The following is a 25,645-nucleotide window of genomic DNA, read 5'->3' as shown; positions in this document are numbered from 1 at the left end:
TCAGCTCTATCTCACGTCAGTCCCTTAGCCTTACCAACTTCCACACCTCTCTTCCTCACACTCATTCACCATATCCCTTCACCTTCTTCTTCTTCTTTTTTTTTTTTTTTCTTTCTTTTTCTGACACTGGGCATAGGCTTCACAGCCTTCTTCCAAGGCCTAGTAGCCCTCCTGCATACCATACACCTCTACATGTCACCACGTCGATGCTAGCACCCTCCGTCCGCATTGAATACATGCTAGGGCTGTTTCATACAGGACTGGCCTACCTCGCCTCCTCCCTCCCTCAAATTCATTCAGATATACCCCTTTCATCACTCTGTTGTCATCCATTCTCTCCACATGATCATAGGCTACCATTTAAGTACACTCTCTTGAAGTCTGGTGTCCACAGACTTCCCCACTCCGAATCTTTCACGAATCACATTACCTATTCTGTATCCTATCCACTCTCTGTACTCCACATACATTCCACAGCAGTCCCATCTCCACTGCTCTTACACTTGACTTTTCATTTTCATGCCACACCATAGTCTCACATCAGTATGTTAAAGTTGGCACTGACACTCCTTCATGCAAGCCTCGCACAACTGCAACACTCAAGCCTCTGTTTATCATCAAGGCCTTCATAGAACCATCTACTTTCCCTCCTTGTGTCACTCTACTTTCCACTTCTTTTGCACATTTTTCTCTCTTTTCTATCACTGTACCCAGGTATTTGAACTCTCTCACCGATTCCAGTCTCTCTCCATTCACTGTAACATCACACTGGGAGTAACCTTTTCACTCAATAACCATCACTTATTTCTCTTCTGCATTTACTCTCGAGGCATGACGCTCACAGACATTTACAAAACACTGCACTGGTCTACCAAGCTCTTGTCTGGTATTTGCAAGTAGCACTGGATCATCAGCATACAACAAATTTGACATATTCCGTCCATCACCATTCATTACCAATGCCATCCTTCTCTCCATTACTCGTGTGTGTGTGTGTGTGTGTGTGTGTGTGTGTGTGTGTTTTCTCTCTCTCTCTCTCTCTCTCATCACCCCATCCATTTACATATTGAACAACCATAGGGACATCACACAACTTTGTCGCACGCTCACATTGATCGTGAACCATTCACTTAGATATCCAGTTTCCTTTATACATGCCTCATCACCATCATAAAAACTCTTGAAGGGACCTAGCAGCTTACCATCTACACTATACATGCGCAAAACCTTCCATGGTCCTTCTCTGTCTACTTTGTTGCATGTTTTTTCCAAATCTATAAACACAATAAATACCTAATAGTCCTTCTCACAGACCTTCTCCACTGTACAGTAATATGTCGATATATGATACCCCTAAATGCAATACCCAGGCTTAATTAACGATGGAGGTAGAAATACCACCATACCCTGCCTAATGATGGCCAAACCCCCATTTAATGATAGGTTTTGATTTTTTTTTACCAATTTTAATGATGTTTTAGACTAAAATTGTGTGTTTAGGTTGATTTATGAACTGTTTTTAGACTTAGATTAATGTGTTTTAGCCATAGGTGGGATGAACATTGTCATTTTGGGGTACAGTTTACTAAGCTTGATTTTTTCCAGACTTATATTTGACGATTTTCAGATTTTATTTGTTGGTTTTAGTGAGTTATTTACACAAGCCTGCAGAGTCACATGGAGAGACAGGCTGACAAATAAGAATATATAGGAGCATTGTGGTGTGGATGTGGATGTGATAGGAAATGTTAGGAGGAATACACTGAGGTGGTTTGGCAATGTGGAGAGGATGGAGGGTGAAAGACTGACGAAGAGAGTGTATGTGAGTGAGGTGGAGGGGGGAAGAGGGAGGAGGAGGCCGAGGATGAGATGGAGGGATGGGGTGGAGAGGTATATGAGAGAGGGGTGGGTGAGTTGGGAGCGGGGTAGTGAAATGGCTGGGGACAGGGCGATGTGGAGGCGATTTGTTTGTGGCCACCCCGAACGGGATTGAGGCGTCTGGCAATAGCTAGATAGATAGATAGATAGACTTACAGGTGTTAGGTTAGCTTCCTCGACAGCTGTTAGGCCATTTAGATTGGCTTTAAACTTCCTTTTGGGCTCATTTGGGTGGGTTTTGGGCTTGGTTTGGGGGGAAACCCAAGGCTGGTAAATGTACCACATTACTTTACATGTTAAAAGTACCCCGATTTACAATTCTCCGCTTAACGATGGGGTTTTACTTATCCAATTACATCGTTAATCCGGGGTATGCCTGTACTGGTCAGTTGGAAGTATGGTTTGGACAATGTTGATGGCGAGGATGATGATAATACCCTACTTTTTGTCCGACTTCTTTCACTATGTTTTCTTATTTTTTGCTGTCAGTCATTCTACCTCTTTCATTTGTTCTGTAGGTTTTTTTTAACCATATTTCACTCCATCTTTTGGTGGGAAAAAAGGTTGTGATGACAGTGGTGATGATGATGATTCTGATTATTGTATCACTTCCTTAAGTCCTTTTTATTAATGATGATGGTGGTGTCAGGGTGTGGTGCGCAAGACTGATTGGGACAACCTTGGTGAGAGCATCTGGCTGCCAACACACATGGAGAAGATCGTACCCTCACTCCTGTACAACATGCAAGGCAATACTGCATATATTGGGGTCAGTTAATGTACATATGTAATGCATTCATACTGGCATTTAACCTCATTTTCTCTAACTTTCTTAGACTCCCATGACTCACTAAAAAAAAAAAAAATGGAGTTAGGCCTGTCTGGAATACAATATCATGATAGATTTAAAGGCACTACTAGTAATACTCAGGCTCCTGCGACTCCCTGTAAGTTGAATGTAGTCATCTGCCGTTGACTAGAATGGGGTACTAGAATTGGCCCAGCCATGAGAGGGGTAAGTTGCTTCACATTATTTGGCACTTTGCCAACTGATTTTGGGTAAATGTTATCCTGACATATATTGTGATGGTCATGTACCCTTATGTGTTTTGAATTAGAGAATGTTAGCTTCAGACCTTAATGCCTCACTAGCAGTAATATAACACTCTGACTAATTTTTATATGACAGAAAGGTTTAAATAGTGAAGAAAAAAAATAAATTCCATATTACCTCCTTTGAGGTGTAGGGGACCAAGACTGACTTGCTGAATTCCAGTAAATTTAAGGGTAAATGATCTGTCTACTTCCCTTGATGGTATTATGTGATCAAAAAAGCCCCAGTCACATCTTGTGGGTTGAATCTGTGGAAGACTATCACCAGCTGGGACATTTAGCTACTGAGCTAAGCCATTAAGTGATACCTTGTGGACTCATTGTGGTGGTCATATAAAAGGTGGTGAAAAGGGTACAGTAAGGCCTCATTGTGTCACCTTTTTGACAGTTGTTTTGTCTATAAAATCCAGTAAAATACCGCAAGCCTGCCTATTACAGTTACAGTGCTACCTATAAAGTTGATGTTTCAGTTCCTCCAGTTAACAGTAGTAATCTGAAAGGAGAATGAGGTGATATTTTGAAGCATATTCTTTCAACTTTAAATGAGAATAGTATGTCAGTGTGAGTGGTTGAAGGTGGGAGGAGATGTGATATGTCAAGAAGAAGGTGGATAGGAATGGTAAATAAATGTGTGAGAAAGTAAGGCATGGAGGTTAATGAGGCTAGGGAGTTTAGAGGGATATTAATTTTTTTGTTGCACCACAGCTGTCCGGTGTATTATCAGTTCACTTCAGTTAGGTGTTCCCAGAACCTTTTGGTAAAGTAGTCCTTTAGCATAACCTCACTAGAAGATCTTGGGCAGCTCCCAGCTGGAGTGGCTTGATACGTGAAGTCAGGTTCATATCCTGTTGAACTGGGCACTTTAACAGTAAAAATGGGTAAAATAAAAGTATTTGTCATATGAGTAATTATTTTGCAGTTATAAAGTATGACTGTGTTGTAAAAGTAACAAGAGATTTACTGGTGCCTTTATCACACATGGTTTGTATTGTTCGACTTTATTTCAGGAGCCGATGCAGACAGCAGACTCAATAGACAACCATCACAAGGGAGGTGACGGAGAAAAGGAGCCACATGTACTGGCTGAGATGTGTTTGAGGGAGTTGGTGTCTCGTGCTACATACGGCAAGATACACACTGTCATCAGGCCCCTCCTTATGTTAGTGATGCATTTGTGTGGGTGTTCATTCATGCATGTGTGTGGGTGGGTGCAAACTTGCATGTGGGAAGGAGAGAGGAGGAAGAGGAAAATGGAAGTTAGTATGTTACTTTGAATGAGAAAGAGATAGAGAGCATTCATAGTTTATGAAAAAGCTGTTGAATTTCAAGTGTGCCAATATCCTTTTGTGTGTGTTTGTGTGTGTGTGTGTGTGTGTGTGTGTGTGTGTGGATTGTAAATTTAGAAAATAGATATCAGTTACCAAAAAAATATATACAAAATACATATACTGTATACTGTGTGTGTATATATATATATATATATATATATATATATATATATATATATATATATATATATATATCCATCCATCCATCCATCCATCATCCAATCCTACATTGCCCTATGAGGGGCGTAGGAGCCCAGGGCTAGGCAGTTGGTCCCGACATTTAAGATGAGAGTGAATATATATATATATATACAGTACAATCCCAGTTAACCGGGTGGCTTGGGGAACTTACCTTCCCGGTTACAGATTTTTCCCGTATTTCTGATTTTCAAGTCAAATCTATACAAAGGCTATCACAGCAGTAAATACAGTTCAGGTACTCACCAGTCACATTAGGGGTTACACTAAGATATTCCGCCTGAAAAACTGCCTTGTAAACACACACCATGGTCATAACGCACGTGTGCAATGTCTAGCAACTTGCAGTACTGCAAAATTACACCAGTCCATTGTTTACCGAATTACTGTATTCATTATATGTACGGTACTCATAAAAATTGAAAAATAAAATAAAGAAATAAAAGCTTGAACATTTATTAGTGAACTGATGATGCGTTAAGACTGCACTGTAGAATTATCACAACACTTGTGCCCTCACGTGAGTTTGTTTACGTTTCCTTCTTCTTCTTCTTCTTCCCTACCTGACCTCCATCACTCCACCCCTCACCCGCCACTCAGCTGTTTTGCAGAAAATAAAATAAATGATGTATGTATGAAATGGAGGCATATTATTTATTTTTCTTCCAACAAAGTAAACTTTCATTCCTATTAACATTTATATTCAGCCATTAGTGTTTTATAATGTTCGCCTTTTTCAAGTCTGTTGCATATGTCCAGCTTCTGTTTCAAGGTAAGCACGATACGCTTAAGTTTAGTTTGCACTTCAGGCATTTTGGAGTGTACAAATTACCGTCTATCAGAGGAACACAACAGCAAAAGACCTTGTTTACTGTCTGGTGGCAAAACGCAGACTGGTGATTTTTGGAGGGTGTGGAGGATGACTGAATTCAAGTAGGAGAAAGAGGGGGAGAGGAGGGGTGGTTAAGAGGATTTGCTAGGGATTTACATCAGCCGGAAATGCCTTCACCTCGCTTTGTCTGACTTCCCCCAGCCTCACGTGACACAATCAAACGGCGGTTTGGCGGTCCATTCAAATTGGCGCACAGTTATAACTTACTGACATTTTTACCAGCCCTTGAATTTTCCCGTTGTTCTGAGTATTCCGTTTGTCTGGATACCGGATAGCTGGGATTGTACTGTATATATAAAGCGTTGCAGAAAAAGGCCAAACAGGCGGTGGAGTGATGAGATAGAGAAGTTTGCAGGCAAAACATGGCAGAGATTGGTTCAGTCAAAGAATTTGTGGAAAAGGCTGGGGGAGGCCTTTGTTCAGCAGAGGACTTGTAATGGCTGATGATGATGATGATGATGATATACCAACTCACGATTTTTGTTTAGCATGTTCGAAAATATCCTAATGGTATGTAAAATTGCTGTCCTGACTATTAAGGCACCTTTATTAGACAAGTATGATGGTGTGCAAGCTGATATGCCAGTAATTACTGTACTATTATCAGAGCATGTAACAGCTGCACTCAGTTATGTTACAGTGATTTCATGAAATCCCTAGGGAATTTGTGAAATGAGTTTAAATTAGGATGGGTTAATTGAGGTTAGGCTAATTTAGGCTGCAGTTTGGTTTGGGTGGGATAATCTAGGTTAAGTTTAGGTTAGGTTACTCTAGGTTAGGTTAGGTTAATTTAAATGAATGCTAAGTTATGTTAAGCATTCATCTAAGTTAACCCCTAGGGTATGCAATTTTCCAGCCCCGACTACCCCCCAGGACACAAAAACAGGCCTATTTTTCGACTTTCTCAAAGGTTAAAATTTTATGCCCGATTTGTAGTGCTTGAATTTACACACACTCATCTTAAATGTCAGGACCAACTGCCTAGCCCCGGGCTTCTACACTCCTCATGGGGCAACGTAGGATTGGATGATGGATGGATGGATGAATTTACACATCTGAAAACGTAAACCCCACCCTCCTAGACTCAATAGTTACCGAGCTATGACCAGTCAAAGTTGATAATATTGTAGTTACCCGTTGCGGCCCCGGCGAGAAAGAAAATATGCCTCTTGCACCTGTATTCTTCACAAAAATACGTACAAATATCACCAAAATCAATTTTTTTTTTTTTTGGTGTGTACAGATGTTATAAACCATTGTAATGTGCTTAGAAAAAAATAAAATGGTGACAAATCCCTCCCAATAAATATGATAAATAGTAAAAATTATCCTCCCCTCCCCTCCCCTCCCCTCCCCTCCCCTCCCCTCCCGACCGAGCTGTTAAATCTAACTAGGGAAAATGGTCATGAACCCCCCCCCCAATAAAAATATGATAAATAATAAAAGTTATCCTCCTCTCCTCTCCCCTCCCCATACCTTCAGTCCTCTCCCTCTCCTTCTCTCTCCTCCCCTTCCCTCCCCTCCCCTCTCCTAACCTCCCCTCCCCCCTCCCCTCCCCTCCCCTCCCCTCCGAGCTATGAACTCTGGCTAGGGAAAATAAAATTTCTTTTTCGAGTGGGTTTCGAATAAAGACAGCTAAAATAATTATGGTGTGCATATCTGTATGCATCCATCCATCTGTCCATCATCCAATCCTACATTGCCCCATGAGGAGCGTAGGAGCCCGGGGCTAGGCAGTTGGTCCCAACATTTAAGATGAGAGTGACCAGCCTCACTCATCCCTGAGTGGCATTACATGAGCAATCAACCCCAACCTCTCCTTGGATATAAACCTTCACTGGCTCAATCTGACTGGAGCGCAGTAATTACCCACTAAACCACCAGGCGCCAAAATTTGGATATATGGTTACCACCCAGTGTAGTAAATGGTTTCCTGGTGTACAGGAAACCATTTGGCTTGTCACTCATTGTAGAGTCACCCACAGGCAGAAGGAAGAGGAAAGAATGAAGGAAAGAAAGACAGAAGAGGGAGTGTAAAGTCACCCGTAGGCAGAAGGACAAGGAAAGAATGAAGGAAAGAAAGACAGAAGAGGATGGAAGGAAAGAAGGATGGAGGAGAGGAAAGGGCAGACACCCGACAGCAACACTACATTGAGTGAGTGGATGGTGAGCACCCCCACCTACAAGACATGAATAAATTACAGATACTGATTCAAAAACAAATGCCATAAAGCATAAAAATATGCAAAATATTCGAGGCCAGGGAGGTAAAGATACTGCGTGCTAGGGGGTGGGGTGGGGGTGAAGGTGGGAGTGGGGGATGGTGATGGGAGGTGGTAAGGCCAGGAGGGGGTGTAAGGGAATGGAGGGATGGGAGGAGACCACCACCAGACACAAAGGAAGGACCTCAGTGGAGTACAGGGACATGGAGGGAGGGTAGGGGGGAAATACCCCTCCCTCCAGATGACTGCGGGTGGAGACATGGGAGATCCACATGGGAGGGGGGGGGATGCATGAGGAGGGTGTGGAAGGGGTGATGGTGGTGGTGAGAACGGTGGGAGGTAGGGTAGTAACAAGGTAGTGGGGTAAAGGGACGTGGCGAGAGGCAGGTGGGGGGTATACCCCCCACCGCCTGGGTACAGGCCTGGGTCCCCCCTGTGGTGTGTCCAACACTTAGTTCTGATTGGTTAGAAGCCATGTATGTCAGCCGGGTTGGAGCCAGCTGCTGCCAGTTTTTTGTGGATGTTGCATGGTTGGCGTTGCTCGTCCTTTTAAGAAATTGCGCAAAAAGCTCGATCGATGAGCTTAGTACTTTAGGGCTTAATCTAACCTAACCTGGCTTAACTAACAGCCTAACCTAACCTAAACTTAACCAAGATTATCCCAACCTATCCACTCTGCAGCCTAAATTAACCTAACCTTAATTAACTCATCCTAATTTAAACTCATTTCATGAATTCCTTAGGGATTTCATGAAATCACTGGTTACACAAATTCCCTGTAACATATATATATATAGCTTTACATCAGAATAAGGTATAGTTTATGTTGACACAAAAATGAATGTTTTCTTTTCTTTGACAGGCACCTGGACCATGAGAATCTCTGGGTCAACAACACATTTGCTGTGCAGGTCTTCAAGATTCTTATGTATTCTATACAGGTTAGTCAGCAGTAGGGGCCTCTTTATAATACCAAACATTCAGTTCAGCCAAAGTTACTGTGTCCTTGCAGTGAACACAATCTTAGCATGAAGGAATACCGGTAATTCATTAAGTCTTTCTGAAGGTCATACACCACCCTCACAGTCCTTAGTGTTATACATTCAGCCAGTAAGAACCATCATGCCACCTTAAAACTTTCACTCATCCAGAAGTCTTGCCTTACACCACACCGTTGTTATTTCCCTGCTTATTAACCCTTTCGGCTCAGAAATGTCATTTCAGTGTATTCTTTCTTTCTCCTGATGATATTCAGCATAGGATGGACTTTTCAAGCTGGAGGGATACACAGCCTTCTAAAAACTCAAAGCATACAAGACGCTTTTTCCGAGTTTGATGAAGTCACTTGGGGTGTGTGCTGGAGGGAGGACAGTCAAATGGCAGGGGATAGGGTGACATGGGAGTAATTTGTTTGTGGCCACCCCTTATGGGAAATAACCCCTTGATGCCGGGCTTAATTTGGCATCATCTCCCTCTCCTTAAGAGCCTATTTCCAAAAGTAGCCTTTTTCAAATTTTCATATCTGGGAAAGGACAGTAATCCCTTTATTACCCGGACACCCACTACCTGGACACCCCACTACCCGGACAGTTTGGCCCTGGGCTTTTGGAACCCCCAAATGGCCAAAAAACGAATAAAATAAAAAATTAAAAAATCAAATTTTTCCCACCCATAATTTGAACTTGGCGTGCGGCGTTGAACAGCTGTGTTTACGCACGGCCGCCAGCCCCCTGCTGTTCCTCCCCTCCCCAGTTACCGCCTAACTACCATCGTGAGTAGATGCTTATCACAGTGGATGCTGCATTTGCTCGTTTTTGTGAATGAACAGTGAATATACTGCAATACAGTACCTCGCCACTAGACCACATGGGAATTTACAGTGTTGTGCAGTGTTAAGAAATTAGAATTTAGAGTGCAAAGGATTAAGTGTGGAGTGCAAACTGGTGGTTGAAACTGGCGTGGTGCAATTAAGAACAGAATATGCAGTGTTAAACAATTATAACTCACAGTGCAAAGAATTAAGTGCAGCACAATACTGGATTACTGTAGTATATGTGCTTCAAGAGCATTTTCACCACTGACAGAGCCTTAGAGGAGGTGGCTATGGACGTGCTGTTTTTTTTTTTTATGTACTCGACTCTGGGCATAGGCTTCTCAGCCTGCTCCCAAGGCCCAGTAGTCCTCCTACATATTGTACACCTCTACATGTCACCCTGTACACTGCTAAATATCTTCCGTACTCACTTTTAAGTCCTCATTCTCTGGTTCCATTTCATTTGTTTCATGCTTTATGTCCCTTATTTGTGTGAATAGGGTCTTAAATAGGTGCTATGCATGTCCAGTAGGGAGTTGTTTAGGTGGCTTTCAAAGTTAGACTGGGTTAGGGTCCATAAGTACCAGTCTAGGAGGCAGGGGCCCAGTATCCGGACCAAACCACTTCCCAGACATGCCTTTGACTGTATTATGTTGGATATTGGGAAGATTACTTAGCGGATACGGAAACAAATTAAAGTTCATATTACTCAACAACTCTTTTTCTTGTGAATGAAAACATCCCCAAGTGTGCAGGTGGTCGCATTGATGAGTATGAACATGAAGAAGATGAGTAACTTTTGGTGCATGAAGTGGGAGTCTCCGTGTGTGTGCATGCGGCCCCGACTTGTGATAACACATACTTTACTACTTATGATCTGCAGCACCTACTCTGTTTGAACTTGTTATCACATTGACAGTTTATATCACATATTTTGCATAATAATTTCAGGGCCAATAAAAATACAGGTTCAACCCAAAACATTTTCTACAGGTGCAGCTTAGGTTTTCTTTCATTATTGCTAGGGTGACTCAAGGTATTTACAAACTCAGCTTCAATTATCAGCTTTGAACTTTCATTATCACGTATAAAATACAGACAAACAAACACATCACTTGCACATCAAGTATCCTCGGGCAGAGGCATGGCAGGGGTGGATGAAGCAAGGGATCTGTGTGAGGCGGGAATGGAATCGGATGAGGCTGATTCTTATGACATTACTCTAACCTGGATAAGTCAAAGAGAAGACTGATCAGCACTTGCATGGGGTGGCAGGACTCTCTCCCCATCTTTTGGTGACGATATCAAATGGTGGCCAATGCAAACTGTGGCAGGATTGCATTTGTGGTTCCTACTGACACTTGGCAGTAAGCATCCTCCCTTTTTGCATTAGTCCTGACCATAGCCCAGCACATAAGGATTAAAGCATCAGGCAATAACTAGATTGGTAGGTAGTCACAAGAATAAACTCAAAAGAATTTCGGACATAATCTGATTTTTATTTTACTCATATATCTTACATCTCCCATACGCATCCTCCACATCCTCCTGCAGGTTCAGTACAGCATCACAGTGATTGACCTGATTATGACACACCTGAATGAGAAGAGTGGTGAGCCTCCACAGGTCAGGACGGGTATTGCTGATGTCCTCTCCAAGGTCATACCCATTGCTGCTGGGGAGTGCATTGGTATGTGCCTACGTGATATGTTGTATTTACTCTGGAAATACAATGTTATACAAGGTGTTATAAAAATCTGTGCAGTGAACAGCTGTGGAGTCTAGTGGTGTGAGGAGTGTTAGTGTGTGGTATGGTAGCATGTAACTTTGCCAGTATGTGATGGGCTAATGTCAGTTGTAATAGTGTAAGTTGTGTGCATGTATGGGGTGTGGCAGTGTGTGGTATGATAATGTTTGAGATGTTACATTGTGGTGTGGTAATATGTCAGGTGTAGCAGTTTGAGGTTTGGTAGTTTATAAGGTGTGTTAGTTTGATGGTTTACTATTGTGTGTAAGGTGTTGTAGTTTGAAGTGTAGTAAGTTTAATTTCCAGTTAGAATTATATTTAATAGTTTTTTCTCATGTTTTTCTTATTGTTTAGCCTCTTTTTAAAAAGACTGAAACAATTGAAAGAAAGATTACAAATGTTGAGAAGTAAGTCTGAAAAGACACCAGTCTAATAGAAATATTGATTGATATTTTTGTTTGGATAAATTATGTTTTGCAGTATGATCCCTTGAAGATAATCAGATTCTGGATGATTTTGATGATGATATATTGTGTGGTTTCACATACTGCAGGTGTTAAAATGCCCAAAAAGTGTTCATAGAGTAAGCATAATTATTATCTGCATCATCCCCTTTTTATTTTTATATTTTATTTTTTAAATTTTTTATGTAAAATAAAAGTGATGCTATGCTTCCTCCCAAGGAATTCCCGTATTAGGGTTGGCCATGGTACAGCTGATGCTTTTTATGGACTGGAAGGTAAACCAAGTGCCCAAACCAGCCAATTATTTCTCAGCAGTTGCAGTTGCTGGAAGCTGTTGGAATAAAAAAAAAAGTTTAAGATGTATAATAAGATTTGTAACAATGTGAAAGTCTCTGCTGCAACTTGACTTTATGTACTCTTTCAGAAAAAAGATCATTGTCTGACTGTACTGGTGACTGAATGTGTCCTGCTTAAGAGTGATGAATTGTGTGGGTGTTACCAAGTTTGTAGCCACGTATCACACTCGTGGTAGTACAGTACCTCAGTGTGTCGATGGTAACCATCCATCTACAATACCGCCTAGTTATCCAGTATCCTCTTTACAGGTCCATCGGTCATTGAAATTATCAACTCCTTGCTTGAACACATCCGCTCCTCGGTGGTTGGCCAGGGTGGAGGTGGAGTTGGGGAGACAGCAGGTGGGGCGGAGGGAGTGTACCAGGAGACGCTCATACATGCCCTGGGAGAGTATGCCAATCACCTCCCAGACTACCAGAAGGTTGACTCCATGATATTCATCCTCAATAAGGTCAGTAGGGTAATGGAGATTAGTTGGTGGACAGCTAGAGGTTTAGAGGGCATGCTTTATGATGACAGTTATTCCTTATTACTGTATAGCTGGGTCTTTTGCTTTAATACTCATTTTTTCTCCAAGTCCATAGTAAATTTAAGAAAAATTGCCTACCAATACTAAAGTTCTGTTGTTACCTTTTAAGCCGATATGCTAGTTTCCTCCAATTTGTAGGACTGAGACAGGGGGATAAGAGTACTGTACTGAAGTTGAAGTAGAATATTGTGTGTGTGTGTGTGTGTGTGTGTGTGTGTGTTTGCGCACCATTTATTTTTTACCTTAAATATCTTGAGTTAGCAGCTATAATAATAGGATGTATCATTTTGTTGGCTTATGATCTGCTGATGGTGTGTGTGTGTGTGTGTGTGTGTGTCTATTACAGGTGCCAGGTAGTGACCGTGTGGATGAGGGTGGGGCCCGCCGTCCTGAGGGGGAAGTTAAGCTCCAGCATCTTCTCCTCAAGTCACTTCTTAAGGTAAGAATAATTCATATTTTCCATTATTCATGTGGTAAGAATTGTAGATCATCTGGAACCCGAACAGTGCCTTTTATATGTTATTTTTGTTACTGCTGGAAGAAATGTACTGAGATGGTATGTACTGGGAGTGTCCTGAGATGGTATGGTCATGTGGAGAGAATAGATAACAACAGTGGTGAAAAAGGTATATCTGAGCAAATTTGAAGGAGGGAGGAGGCAAGGTAGGCCAAGGAGAAGGTGGAGGGATATAGTGAATGAGTGTGTGAGGAAGAGAGGTATGGAAGTCGTTGAGACTAGGGGACTGATGAGATCTAGCTGGCTTGATGAATTTTGTGAAAAGAAGCACATGATCAGGGATTTGGCACCTCTTTTTAACGTGACAGCATTCGGATTGACTCTGTCGGATACGTTCATGTGAAGCTACAGAATGTGGTGAAAGTTTTTGGCGTATCAGATAAAGCCAGGATTCCAGGGGCTTGAATGATGAGTGAGTGGAAGCGTGGCCCACTGAATTGAGCAAATTTAAGCTGTCTGGACATTGCTACTCCTCACCCTGCCCTAAGGTTGGAAAGGAGGTCCTGATGATGATGATTGTGATGACAGGAGATATGATAGCAAAAATTAAATAAGGAAGATATTTGTTGCATAGTCTTAGAGTATGTAAATTCTCATCAGAATCCAAGCAGTTTGTAATATTTAATGCAGTTTCAGTTTTTTAACGTGACTGTATCGAATCTAATGATGATATCATAGTCATCTTGACTATGTAGTGGAGAATTTGTTTGGCTTAAATGATGAGTGAATGGATGTATAACTCCATTCACTGGGCTCTGTTGATAGTTCCCCCACTGTTATGTCTCCCAGTGGCTGTGTAGATCCAACCCATCTCAGTTCATAATGAAGCTAGGATTAAACTATAATGATTATGGTTTGTGGATCTTGTCAGCCTGATTTCTGTTTTTAAATATAATGTTAAGATGGTTTGTTAGATATAGCATTAGGATGGTTTTTGTGACAGTGATAAGTTCCTCATCAGAAAAATGTATTATTTTGTCATGCTCATCTTCCTTTGCTCTAAATATGTGCCAGATGCTTGGATGTGAGTCAGTGAATTGTGACCCACTTCACAGGCAGGCATTGGAAAGTTCTCTTGATTTTGTGCTTTCCTGTTCATGTTTTGGGATCCTACACAACCCTTCCAGTAGTGGGAAGTAGAATTGTGATCCATCCATCCATCTATCATCCAATCCTATGTTGCCCCATGAGGAGCGTAGGAGCCCGGGGCTAGGCAGTTGGTCCTGACATTTAAGATGAGAGTGACCAACCTCGCTCATCCCTGAGTGGCATTACGTGAGCAATCAACCCCAACCACCCCTTGGATATAAACCTTCACCGGCTCAATCCGATTGGAGCACAATAATTACCCACTAAACCATCAGGCACCAAAATAAAATATGTTTATATGGTTACCACCCAGTGTAGTAAATGGTTTCCTGGTGTACAGGAAACCATTTGGCTTGTCACTCAGTGTAAAGTCACCCACAGGCAGAAGGAAGAGGAAAGAATGAAGGAAAGAAAGATAGAAGAAGATGGAAGGAAAGAAGGATGGAGGAGAGGACAGGGCAGACACCCGAGAGCAGCACTACATTGAGTGAGTGGATGGTGAGCGCCCCCACCCACCACAAAGAATTGTGATGATGATAATAAATTTACCATCAGAGTATATGCACTGTCATGATGGCTATATATTTTTAATCCCTCACATTGATAATGTTGAATTTGGTGGTATCATCATTATTATAACTTAACCTGCCCCATCCTGTCCTCTGGGTTCTCCTGTTTACCTTATCATGTTTTTTTTTTTTTTTTTTTTAATGCAAAGAAGGAAGGAAAGGCCAGAAGCCCACAAAGTTGTTCCACCCAAGAAAAAAGAAAAAGAAAAAGAGAGCCAAATTTTATTAACTTTTCATTGTATTCTTGCTGCCAGCAGCTGATTGTATTTGAGACCTTTTTCAAACTGGATTCTTTATATATAACCTTCATCGATTCCTTAAATACTACAGATCCTCCTAATAAAATCGTCTGTGGATAACAGCAGTAAAGTAGAAGGCATTATTATTCTGAAGAAGTTAACCCTGTCATTGTGATGGCAGCTTTCTGTATTTTCTTGGTACCATGAGACAGTTTTTCTAAGGTTAAGTGGTAGGTGCAGGCACTTGCCATCTGCTCACTCGATGTAGTGTTGCTTTCAAGTGACTGCCTTTTCCTCTCTTCCTTCCTTCCTTCCTCTTCTGTCTTCTTTCCTTCTTTCCTCTTCCATCTGTCTATGGTTGACTCAACACTAAGTGACAAGCCAAATGGTTTCCTGTACACCAGGAAACCATTTACTGCAGTGAGTGATAACCATATAACCAAATTATGGAGCCTGGTGGTTGAGTGGGTAATTAAGGCACTCCAGCCGGATTGAGCCTGTGTTTGTTCATATCCAAGAGGTGACTGGGGTTTATTGCTCACATAATGCCACTTACGGGTGAGTGAGACTGATCACTGTCATCTTAAATGTCAGGACCACCTTGCCTAGCCCTGGGTTTCTACGTTCCTCATGGGGAGACATAGGATTGGATGATGTATGGATGATATATGTATGTAAGAGAAACTTTTCAAACTAGAGAGGTACACATGTGTCCTGCATTAATCCCCTCACTGTTAGAGGTCTTCCCTAAGCAAAATAAAATCATCTGGAGGCAGCAAAGCTAAGGTGTAAATTATGTTACTAGATTCAGGGGGTTAACCAGTTCACTCCAGTTACATACCGTATTTTTCATTTCATTGTTGCTACCCTCAGACTGTTTTATTCAACTTAGATGAGACATTGCAGACTGGAGGGGTTCAGTAGGCATGGTTATCCCCTTCACCTCTGGAGACCCTTTGTAAGTTGAGTAAAAATTGTTTGTTTTATCAGCGATAGCCTTAAAAATACTGTATGCTTCTGGATTCAAGGGGTCGAACAAGTAACTGGCCCTGCCAAACTACACTCTTATACCCTCCTCCCCCACAGGTAGGGACCAAATACACAACGGAGCAGTACTCCAAGACTTTCTCACCCTCATTCCTGGTACGGCTGATGCGGCTGTCTGTGTCCAGTGATGCTGAGGTGCGGCTCACTGTCCAACACATCCTTCACACCCTCCTTGACCGACACAACAATGTTCACAAACTGGCAGCACCTACGTTAGTATTATATCTGTATTGTATTTTTTCTGTAGCACCAGTGTTAGTAGTACATTTCTTATAGTGTATAGTTTTTCTGCAGCACCAGTGTTAATATCACATCAGTCACTCACATTTGGGTAGAACAGGAGGATGTAAGGTGGGAAGAGGAGATGGAAGAAGGTATATTTATGAAGGAGGTAGAAGGGGAATGTGCAGTTGAGGTGGATGGAGAGAGTACAGGAAGAGGATTTGGAAGTGGGAGGAAAGGAGTGTATGAAAGGAGGTGTTGTTGCCTCAACTGTCACTTACCATATTAACATAGTGAAATACAGTATTTTCCCATCACAGTACTTCACAATAATGGTATTTTAATTATTTCAATATGCATGCAGTAATAATTTTGGTGTAAATAGTCTATGTTTGTTATTGCCTGTAAATTAAAGGGAAAAAAAAACAGCAATTTTCAAAAGTATATTGCTCTTTTATAAAGATGTTTTTTCCATCTTTGCTCAGCTCATAGTACTTATTGTATGAAAACCTGTTAAGTTTGAATACAGGATATTTGTTGTAGGATGATGGAAGCAAATGATTTAATCTGTGTAAAATGCAATAGGCTATTAAGGAGCAATACTGTATCATATGTTAATGTTGTATATAGGTGACATCAAGTATGAGACCAATTTTTATTCATATTTCACGTTTACAGTACTGTAACTCTCTCTCTCTCTCTCTCTCTCTCTCTCTCTCTCTCTTAGGTTCACAGTATAATACAGTAACCTTGCTTGTTGAAGTTCCATTGCAGTGTATAAAGCTGGTTTCCCTGTTCTCCCAGATTTAGAGTAGCAATTGTATGAATAAAAGTTGTCATATTTTGTAACTCTTCTGTGACCTAAAATGAAATTACCTATTGTTATAATCTCCTTCCATTCAGAAAAAACTGCATTGATTAGAGGCTTAAGCCATTCAGAAGTTGATGGTGTTGGTGTTGCTGGTTATAAAATGGTGATGATAATGTTGATGGTGATGACAGTGACGATGATGATGCCTAAACCATCTCAATCTCTTTCCTCATCACAACACCAATACTTTCCAGTCCCATCCTTCCTCTTAGCTTTTTCATCATAAACCTCGTCGCCCCAGGCCTCATATTCAAGGATGCACTGCACATCCTGGTTGCTTGTGTGTACCTTATTTTTTTTATTATTATTATTATTATTTATTTATTTTTTTTATGCAAAGAAGAAGGAATGAAAGGCTAGAAGCTCACGAAGTTCTTCTGTCCAAGAAGAAACAAACAAAAGAGAGCCAAATGGTGATGAGAAAATGATGATACCCTTTCATTCCAGCCTGGAAGTAACCAAACTGGGCTTGACCCTTGGGAAATCAGTGAGGCAAGATGTTAACTTCTGGAAGAAATGTGGCAATGAGATCCTGCTGTCAATTCAAGAGAACTTTGAGATGCCAAACAACACCAAAGCCAACATCGAGGCACTCTATGCCACTCTCATGCTGCTCCTCGCAGAGATACGTGACGATGCTATCGTCGACATTCTTCGGGTTCTCTTCCATGTTCAGGTTAGTCATAGATCCATATACTCATAGGTCTGAGAGGCTCTCTAGCACCTCCTCTTTAGTGGTTTATTTTACTTACTGCACATTATCATATACTTTTATATAATTTTTGACATTTCAGTGTTGATGTAGAATTCATGACAAAGTGGAGACTATTAACCCCTAAAGCATGGCTGATGGTACTGGCCATTGAAAATCAGGTGTCTGGGAAACCCTGGGTGATGGACATAGCCATTTTGCTTTTCCGGCAGTGGTGTGAAGCGACCCCCATTTTCTTTTGTTACCAGTGCATCACACACATGTAGGGGAGGCAAATGGGTGGCATTGCTAGTCTGCTGCACTCCATGGAAGGGCTAGGAATGAGGCGTTCCAGCTCCACATTGTTCAATTTGCTTGCCGTCACCACCTTCTGCCTGACCTCTGCCAAGTCACCCACTCATGCAGGGAAGGGGTTGAGGGAAAGTGTGATTGGGAGGGAACTAGAGGTGACTGTGTCATCTTTGTCGAGTGAGATGACGCCTGAGGAAAGTTACCACATAGAGAGTGACATGCTGGCCATCCACCTGTGCCTGCTGTTACAGCTTCTTGCTGTCACTTTAGTGTGACCTTGATGACCCTCCTGCTGCCCCTTGAGGGTGACCCTGATGACTCTCCAGAGGTCATGGACATTCCTTACCCATCCAGTGGCCTCAAGAGAGTCCTCTGAGGTGTCAGACTCTGAAGATGAGGGTCAGGCAGCCAGAAGTCGCATGCAACACAAGTGCTGCATTACGGTCTCCAAGCCTCCTTTACATCTCCCGTGCATTGCTGCTGCCTCACCACCAGCCACATCATCCCAGCCTGGTCCTTCATAGGGGATTTTGCCCCTGCTTGGCCCCTCATGCACACCCTCTTTGCCACATCTCTGACCATGTGGGCACCCACACGAGACAGTGTCACCTCCACACGCTCTGCAGGCAGGTATGCCACCACATGAGGAATCATCGCCTCCTTGCACCACAGTGCATCCACCTGGCCCCTGTGGACATTTGCAGTGGAGAGACAAAGGATTAGCAATATTGAGTGTATTAGTCTTTCATTGAATGTTCTATTCCTGGGTGCAGTGAGTGGCGTGCCCAATTTAACTCTGGTCTTTAAGGGTTAATATACCATAAACAGTAATAAACTGCTAAGCAAGAGGTGCTCTGAAAAGTCCTTAAGCAGACAATCTATCTGTCTAATATCTACTGCCAGACACCCCAATCCTGCATGGGGTGGCCACAAACAAATTGCCTCCATGTCGCCCTGTCCCCCTCCATTTCACTGCCCTGCTCCCAACTCACACCCCCCATGGAGGTGTCCAGGGTGTGCAGACATAGGGGTAAAAATGAAATTTCCCAAAGGCCAAATTTTGTCTTAGGAATTGAGAGAACATATGCCAAAGTATATAGTGATGAAATATTAGCTCAATATTTACCTTGGTAAAGCCATGGATGAACATTGAAGTGTCAGATTCCCTATTGGAATGTATGGTTTTCGTTTTCTTTTTCGGTTTCGGTTTTGAAGGTTCAAACATGCTTGCATGGGTCGGCCTTGGTCACCATGGTACTATATTCGAAATTCACTTGCACAGCCAGGGCTGTATTGAGCATTCGTATTCGGAACAGCCCAGGCTGTATAGAGCAGTTAACAGGTTAAAAGTAACCTGTGAAAGACTCATTTCAATAGAAAGTAGGGAAGGGCCACACCTGTCTGGTAAAGAATTAATCACATGGAGTAATTCTTCAGTTGATGGGTGTGTGATTCCACCCATAATAAGAAACTCATGATCTCAGGTTAAGTAATTATGGTACATATGTAACACAGATAATACTGTTGAATTGTGACTGCAAGAAGTAAGTGGAAAAAAGCAAACTTGGGGTATTCACGGAAGCTGGCAGCAGACTGAACTTTGAGGGGTTCCTGACGGAGGTTGTTGAGGAGAATGTGGCACAGAGGCAGTAGCATGAGGCATTATGCTGAGAGGCCGTAGTCCGCCTCAAACCTCGGAACCCCTGCCCCCTCGTCTTGGTCGTTTCAGCTGTAAACCAGTTAGGTCATAGCAGCCTAAAGTGGCAACTGGCCAAATTGCCTTATGGCCAATATATAGGTTAGTCTGGTCAGGTACGGCCTAAACGTCTTTGGCCTAACAGGATCATGGCCGAAAACAAAAATGGCCAGATAGTCCCGAACTCCTCCCCCCCTCTCCCATTCATTCAAGTGGTCTCATCAGTCAGAGTCAGGTAAGAATCTTACAGTATTGTTAATTTCCATTAAATATGCTTTACTAATTTCTTTTCCAGGTTATTGTTCACTTGTGAACAGTTTGATGTAGATTTGGGGGTAAGGGGGGCAACGTTTCCAAGATGATAGACTTATAAGCAGTTTTACCCATAAGATTAGTGATTTCTAACTTGTGAATTCTCAAATCGCAGCCTGTGACCAGCCTCATAAGACTGGGATTTAAGAGATTCCACTGTATGTCATTACATACTTTCATTCCCACCATTTTTGTCCTTCACTTCATCCACAAACTTGTTCAGTCTTTTCTTCACCAACCATTTCATTTTTTAAACCACAGAACCCTTGACTCTGTAGGTCCAAAGGGTTTCCCAAAGCTGGGTGTGGCTAGAATAAGATTTCATGTATTGTTTCTGTCTAGAAAAAGTTAAAACAATTACCCCCCCCCCATTTTTTTTTTTTTTTTTTTTTTTTTTTTTTTTTTTTTTTTTATGCTGACAGTCTCACATAGTAACCTGTCATAATTCATTGATTAATATTTCCTTGTATGTGCTGTGCTTTCCCTTTCCTAGTTTTCTGTACCATGCCTCACTCAGTCCATCCATGGGAAGTAAATGTAAGACTGATAATAGTAATATGATGTGCAGTATTTATGTAAACAGTTGTATGGTAATGGTGTGATATTGGTGCAGGGTGTGGCTCAGAGTGGGAGTGTAAGTGGTGCGGCAGGTGTGTGGCTGCATGTGGTGGTGGCCGCAGTCATGGTGGTTGTGTCACACTTTGTACCAACACTCAAGGACCACATCACTGCTGTCATTAAGGCCAGGTAGGATGCATTCAATTTTTTGTCAGCGTTGTCACTTTTTGTGTTTTCAGTGTACAGTATGTTGATTATTAATTATTTCAATGCGAGGCAGGATTGTAGCTGGGTCAGGGTATGGGTGATAAGTGTAAATCATCAGTCACTAGATTTCCTGTTTGTTAGTACAAGAACAGTACTTTACTTATTATATATATATATATATATATATATATATATATATATATACACACACACAGTATTACTGTCAGTGGACTGGATCTGCACTGCTAATGATCTGGGAGTGACCAAATCAGATGAAGCATATAATCTAGTTTCTGTGTCCGTGAGAGCTGGAGGTAAGAATTTTGGACAATAAGTGAATGATTTGGTGTTCTATTTTACTGGGTATGCTGTTGGTAGTTCTTCTTTAATGCTTTCTCTTAATTCGTCCTGTCCATCTCTTATATGAATGATAATTGGGGTTAGGATGGTAGCATTGGTGATTATTTATTTGTTTATTTATTTTTTATTTTGGACTTTGGTATTGGTGCTGTTATTGTATGACAGTTACAAGTACAGTTCTCTAGATATTGAAGATTGAATTTAAACCAACTTGTAATTATGAACAATCTTGACAGATATAGTTAAGCATATTAACAGTTTTGATTTGCATGCTTGTACCAGATTTGCTGCCGTATAGATAACAGTACTACTTTTACAAACCAGCCACCCGTAGATTCCTACTCCCTCATGTCATTTACTTTATTGTTGTTATTCTCAGGGATTACATCTGTTTTTTCTTGGTTAGCATACGTTGTTTTCCCAGCATATTTCAGAAATGCTAAGTCAGTGAGAGTTGTGACAGCAGTAGCAGTAAACAGTGATATATTGCAATGGAAGTTAGTGGGCAGAGATAACAGTAACAGTGACAGTGGTGGGAGGCATTACAGGGTGTTATGATGGTGTCCTGCACTACTGCCAGCGAGGAAAGCAAGCACATGATGCCTGTCGGCAATGATGGGACAACAGGATACTGGAGAATGGTGCCTTCATGCAGTGCTACTGAAATAACAGTATGTCTCTACTGCCCAGTTATACCAGGACCCTTCAGCTTCCTCCCTGTCCCTTGGAAGGAGGATGATGGACTGCATGAAAAGAGTAATGTCAGTGAAAAAGAGCATCTTCAACTTGCAGTCCACCAGATTCATGTCGAGATGAACCTGGGGCCACAACAGCAGTGTGGCAGGTGGATGTGCCAGCTGGACCTAGCCACATATTGATGTCCTTTTTATACTCATGTGTTGAGATGACTATTGTACTTTATTTTTCAGTGTGTACATTTAAATTTTGTCCTTACTTATATCAGTTTCCAATAGTAAAATGCACAAGACTAAAGAAAAAGGGAATACCAGTTAAACATACCCCCATTTTCTTTACATTCATTGTGCATAAACTGGAAGTTGATTATAAAATTGATCTGGGGGTGAGCTGCAGTTAGACTTACAAAGAAAATTGGACTTAGGAACATCTTACAAAACAGCTGAAGCTCATAAATGAGGACTCCTTTTATGTGGCATTATTAAATGGCAACCCAACCTAAGGTTTTACTTTGCAGTGTTGTACCCTGCCTTACAGTATAATTTCTCTTCAGGTCAGACAGTGCGCCTCACTTGCTACCAGAGCCGCTACCCAAGTACGACTCCAGTGTGTCAGCCGCTGGTCTCTCAGAGGATCTCCTCTTTGACAATGCTAAAGTCCTTGACCTGCTGTCAGGAACAAAGTCAGTCCACATTTGTGTGTAATGTGCTTGAATGGGAAGAACTAGAAACAGTAGATTATTAATACCACATAGTGAAATGATGTTTATTGATATTCGTTATTTAGGTATTCAGAGCACTGAGAATGAAGACATTATAAGCCCTGTTTGCAGTTCAGATGATGATGATGTACTCTCATTTTGTTTATAGGAACAAGAAAGTAGCCTATCTCCAAGACAGTTCCTTTATTTTCATTGTCCATAGTTTTCAGTCTCTTTTCTTGATAATTGTTATAGTAAATTGTGGCAGTATGTAAGTAACCAACACGCCTTTCCCCCGTGCAGCCTGGATGAGAAGCGTCTGACAGCAACCCTCTCAAGCATGAAACGCCGCCATTCCACCACCCAGCACTCCAACTCTGCTATGGACATCAATGCCATCAGTGTGGAAGTGGACAGTGCTTGCTCCTCCCCAGGACTGCCTAGGGTTAGTGTTAGGGATGAATGAATGGGTGAAATGCTGGGTTTTTGGACCCAGGTTCATCAGGACTTGAACCTGATGACTAGAAAACAATTCAGTCCAGCCAAGTACTCTCTGAGGTCTTTAGCCGAGGCTATGTTGAAGGTTTGTCTGTGTTGTGAGAATGATATGCATTAGCTGAAGTAATGTTGTGATGTTAGGGGATGTATTACACTGGAAGCATTGTGCATTGTTATATGTTGACAGTAAAATAGAGAAGAGTGGTCAGTGAATGGATTACTGAAACTGTCTTGCACATGCTTGGGTACCACCAGTTTCCAAGTTTAAGCAGTTTGTCTTGAGAAGGATATTGGCTACCCAGGAACAGCATGGTGATTTAATTACCTGGTAGTTGTAAGCTGGCATGTACTTGCCAGATGTGGGTTAGTAGCTCTTCTATACATTATCAAGTTTTATTGGAGGGATAGCGGCTACCCAGAATCACTGTGATGAACGAATGAATTGTAGTAGCTGGCTTATATATACAGTCCTGTATATGTCTGACATGGATGGATGTGTCTGCTACGCATTTTCAGGCTGTGTTTTTTGGATTTTGGAGGGGTAGTGGTAAAAGAGTTATGAAATAGACTCTGGCTTGCACATATCAGATGTGCTTGATTAGCTTTGCTAGCATGATCATGCTTTTTCCTTGGGAGAAATTGTAACTGCATAGGATCAGTGTAGTGATGAGGAAGGTATAATAATTGTTTTTTGTTTAAGTAGTGCTGCTTTCAGATGACTGCCCATTCCTCTCTTTCTTTCCTTCTTTTCTTCCTTCCTCTTCTATCTTTTCTTTGACAAGCCAGATGGTTTCCTGTACACCAGGAAACCATTTACTATGCTGGGTGGTAACCACATAACCAAATTAAGGCGCCTGGTGGTTTAATGGGTAATTTAGGCACTCCAGTTGGATTGAGTTGGTGCAGGTTTATATCCAAGGGGTGATTGGGGTTTATTGCTCATGTAATGCAACTCAGGGATGAGTGAGGCTGGTCATTATCATCTTATGTCAGGACCAACTTGCCTAGCCCCAGGCTCCTATGCTCCTCACGGGCAACACTGGATTAGACGATGATGATGATGACTCACTCTATTTATGTCTGTTTTGCAACTCAGAGATGGAAAGAAAGTGGTAGACAGATAATCAGATGGAGAGAAAAAAAATTGTAAATATGGTGAGCCAATTTTTCTCCCTTAGGAGAAATAATCATCAGAGTACCCACAGTACATTCATTTACCCTATCATTCACACTTCTCCAGCCTTAGAGTGACTTTTTACAGTACGCCATAACAGATATCTCAGGATGAATAATTGGTGGGAAGGAAAACACAAGAAAGAGGTTAAGTTATTTACTTTCTAATGCTTTGGACTTCAGAGAGATCATACTAAATGTAGTTTCAAATACCAAAGACAAAGAATTAATGTCTCTCTCTGTTTCCAGGAATTTCCCTCACACTGATTTTATTCAATTTTTTTTGTAAAATAATCAGTTCTCATTGTATCTAATACCATCCCATCATATAATTTCCTCCAGTATATGTATTCCTTCTGTTTATGCCAATATATCAAGTATATTTACTTTTCCCCTCAGCGACCCCTGGAGGAAGAGATAACGTTTGAAGCGCTGAAGAAGGTGCTGAGTGAGAGCCCTGAGCAGCGGCGTCGTGCTGAGGAGGAGGAGGAACAGCGGCGTGCCATCACCCAGGCTTTCCTCACCGACCCCTTTGAGACCGTCATGTCCCGCGTCCAGCCTGATGTCCTGCAGGCCAAGCTAGCCGAGATCTTCAGTCGCCTCCCACCACCCCCACCAGCTGCTGTCACCTCAGCCTCCACCACCACTGCCCCTCCCACCAGCTGTGACTCTGCTGCAGCCCTCATTGTAACACCATCCACTAACTACCAGCTGCCATACCCTGATATATTTATATACTGAAACTAGGCTAGCATTGGGGCTTAGTCTTATGACTATATTCATGTCATTTAAGGACTCTCACTAGCATCTCTTCCTTAATGGTTTATTTCTGCATATGGCATATTACTACTTGCTTGTATGTTATTTGTGCAGTCTGTGTCTTTATTTGAAAAAAACAGTACAATAACATGCAAGAGGTGAGGGAAGGGAGGTGTAAATTGCAAAATAAATTACTAATGAAGAGGCGCTAGAAAGCCATCTTAGCCAGCAAGAACACAAGCTTTAGTCATACCCTGTAGATCCCCCACACAGCACTCCCCAGACACCCCACTAAACTCCAGTGCTATAGTACAACTTCCCAGAAAGACTTGGCTTGAATGGAGTCCAGGGGAGGGATTCTCAAACTTTTACACTCAGTTCTCAGTTGTAACTTGGGTTTTGCAGGAAGAACTAGTCATGGGATATTCTGCATCACCTGTCATGCAAGACAGAGTAATAAGAGGTATTTTTTCTGTTGTAACGAAGTGCCGTTTCAAGATGAAGAACAAGAAGCATGGGAAGGTCCTGCATCCTCCTTTGCCCTTCCTGCGAAAACAGATTACAGTTACGCTTTGGAATTGATCATAA

The 25,645-nt window shown here is 41.9% G+C and overlaps 1 protein-coding gene across 1 annotated transcript in view; it reads left to right on the top strand.

Moving 5' to 3' along the window:
• Positions 1-25,097, top strand: part of stmA (Protein EFR3 homolog stmA) — a 39,930-nt gene extending 14,833 nt beyond the window's left edge. Inside the window, exons 6-17 of the mRNA XM_080276512.1 lie at positions 2,528-2,647; positions 3,999-4,150; positions 8,494-8,572; positions 10,999-11,134; positions 12,261-12,463; positions 12,888-12,980; positions 16,042-16,214; positions 17,543-17,771; positions 20,720-20,853; positions 22,481-22,609; positions 22,931-23,072; positions 24,698-25,097. Of these exons, the coding sequence (XP_080132638.1) occupies positions 2,528-2,647; positions 3,999-4,150; positions 8,494-8,572; positions 10,999-11,134; positions 12,261-12,463; positions 12,888-12,980; positions 16,042-16,214; positions 17,543-17,771; positions 20,720-20,853; positions 22,481-22,609; positions 22,931-23,072; positions 24,698-25,039 (1,932 nt within the window). The 3' untranslated portion in view covers positions 25,040-25,097. The remainder of the gene's footprint in view (positions 1-2,527; positions 2,648-3,998; positions 4,151-8,493; positions 8,573-10,998; positions 11,135-12,260; positions 12,464-12,887; positions 12,981-16,041; positions 16,215-17,542; positions 17,772-20,719; positions 20,854-22,480; positions 22,610-22,930; positions 23,073-24,697) is intronic.
• Positions 25,098-25,645: the final 548 nt, after the last annotated feature.

This window comes from Coenobita brevimanus, chromosome 65 (genome assembly GCF_032717465.1).
Source record: "Coenobita brevimanus isolate Jiangsu-jjx chromosome 65, ASM3271746v2, whole genome shotgun sequence".
Taxonomy (NCBI): Eukaryota; Metazoa; Arthropoda; class Malacostraca; order Decapoda; family Coenobitidae; genus Coenobita; species Coenobita brevimanus.
The sequence above is the reverse complement of the archived record's forward strand: the minus strand, read 5'-3'. Positions and strand labels throughout refer to the sequence as shown.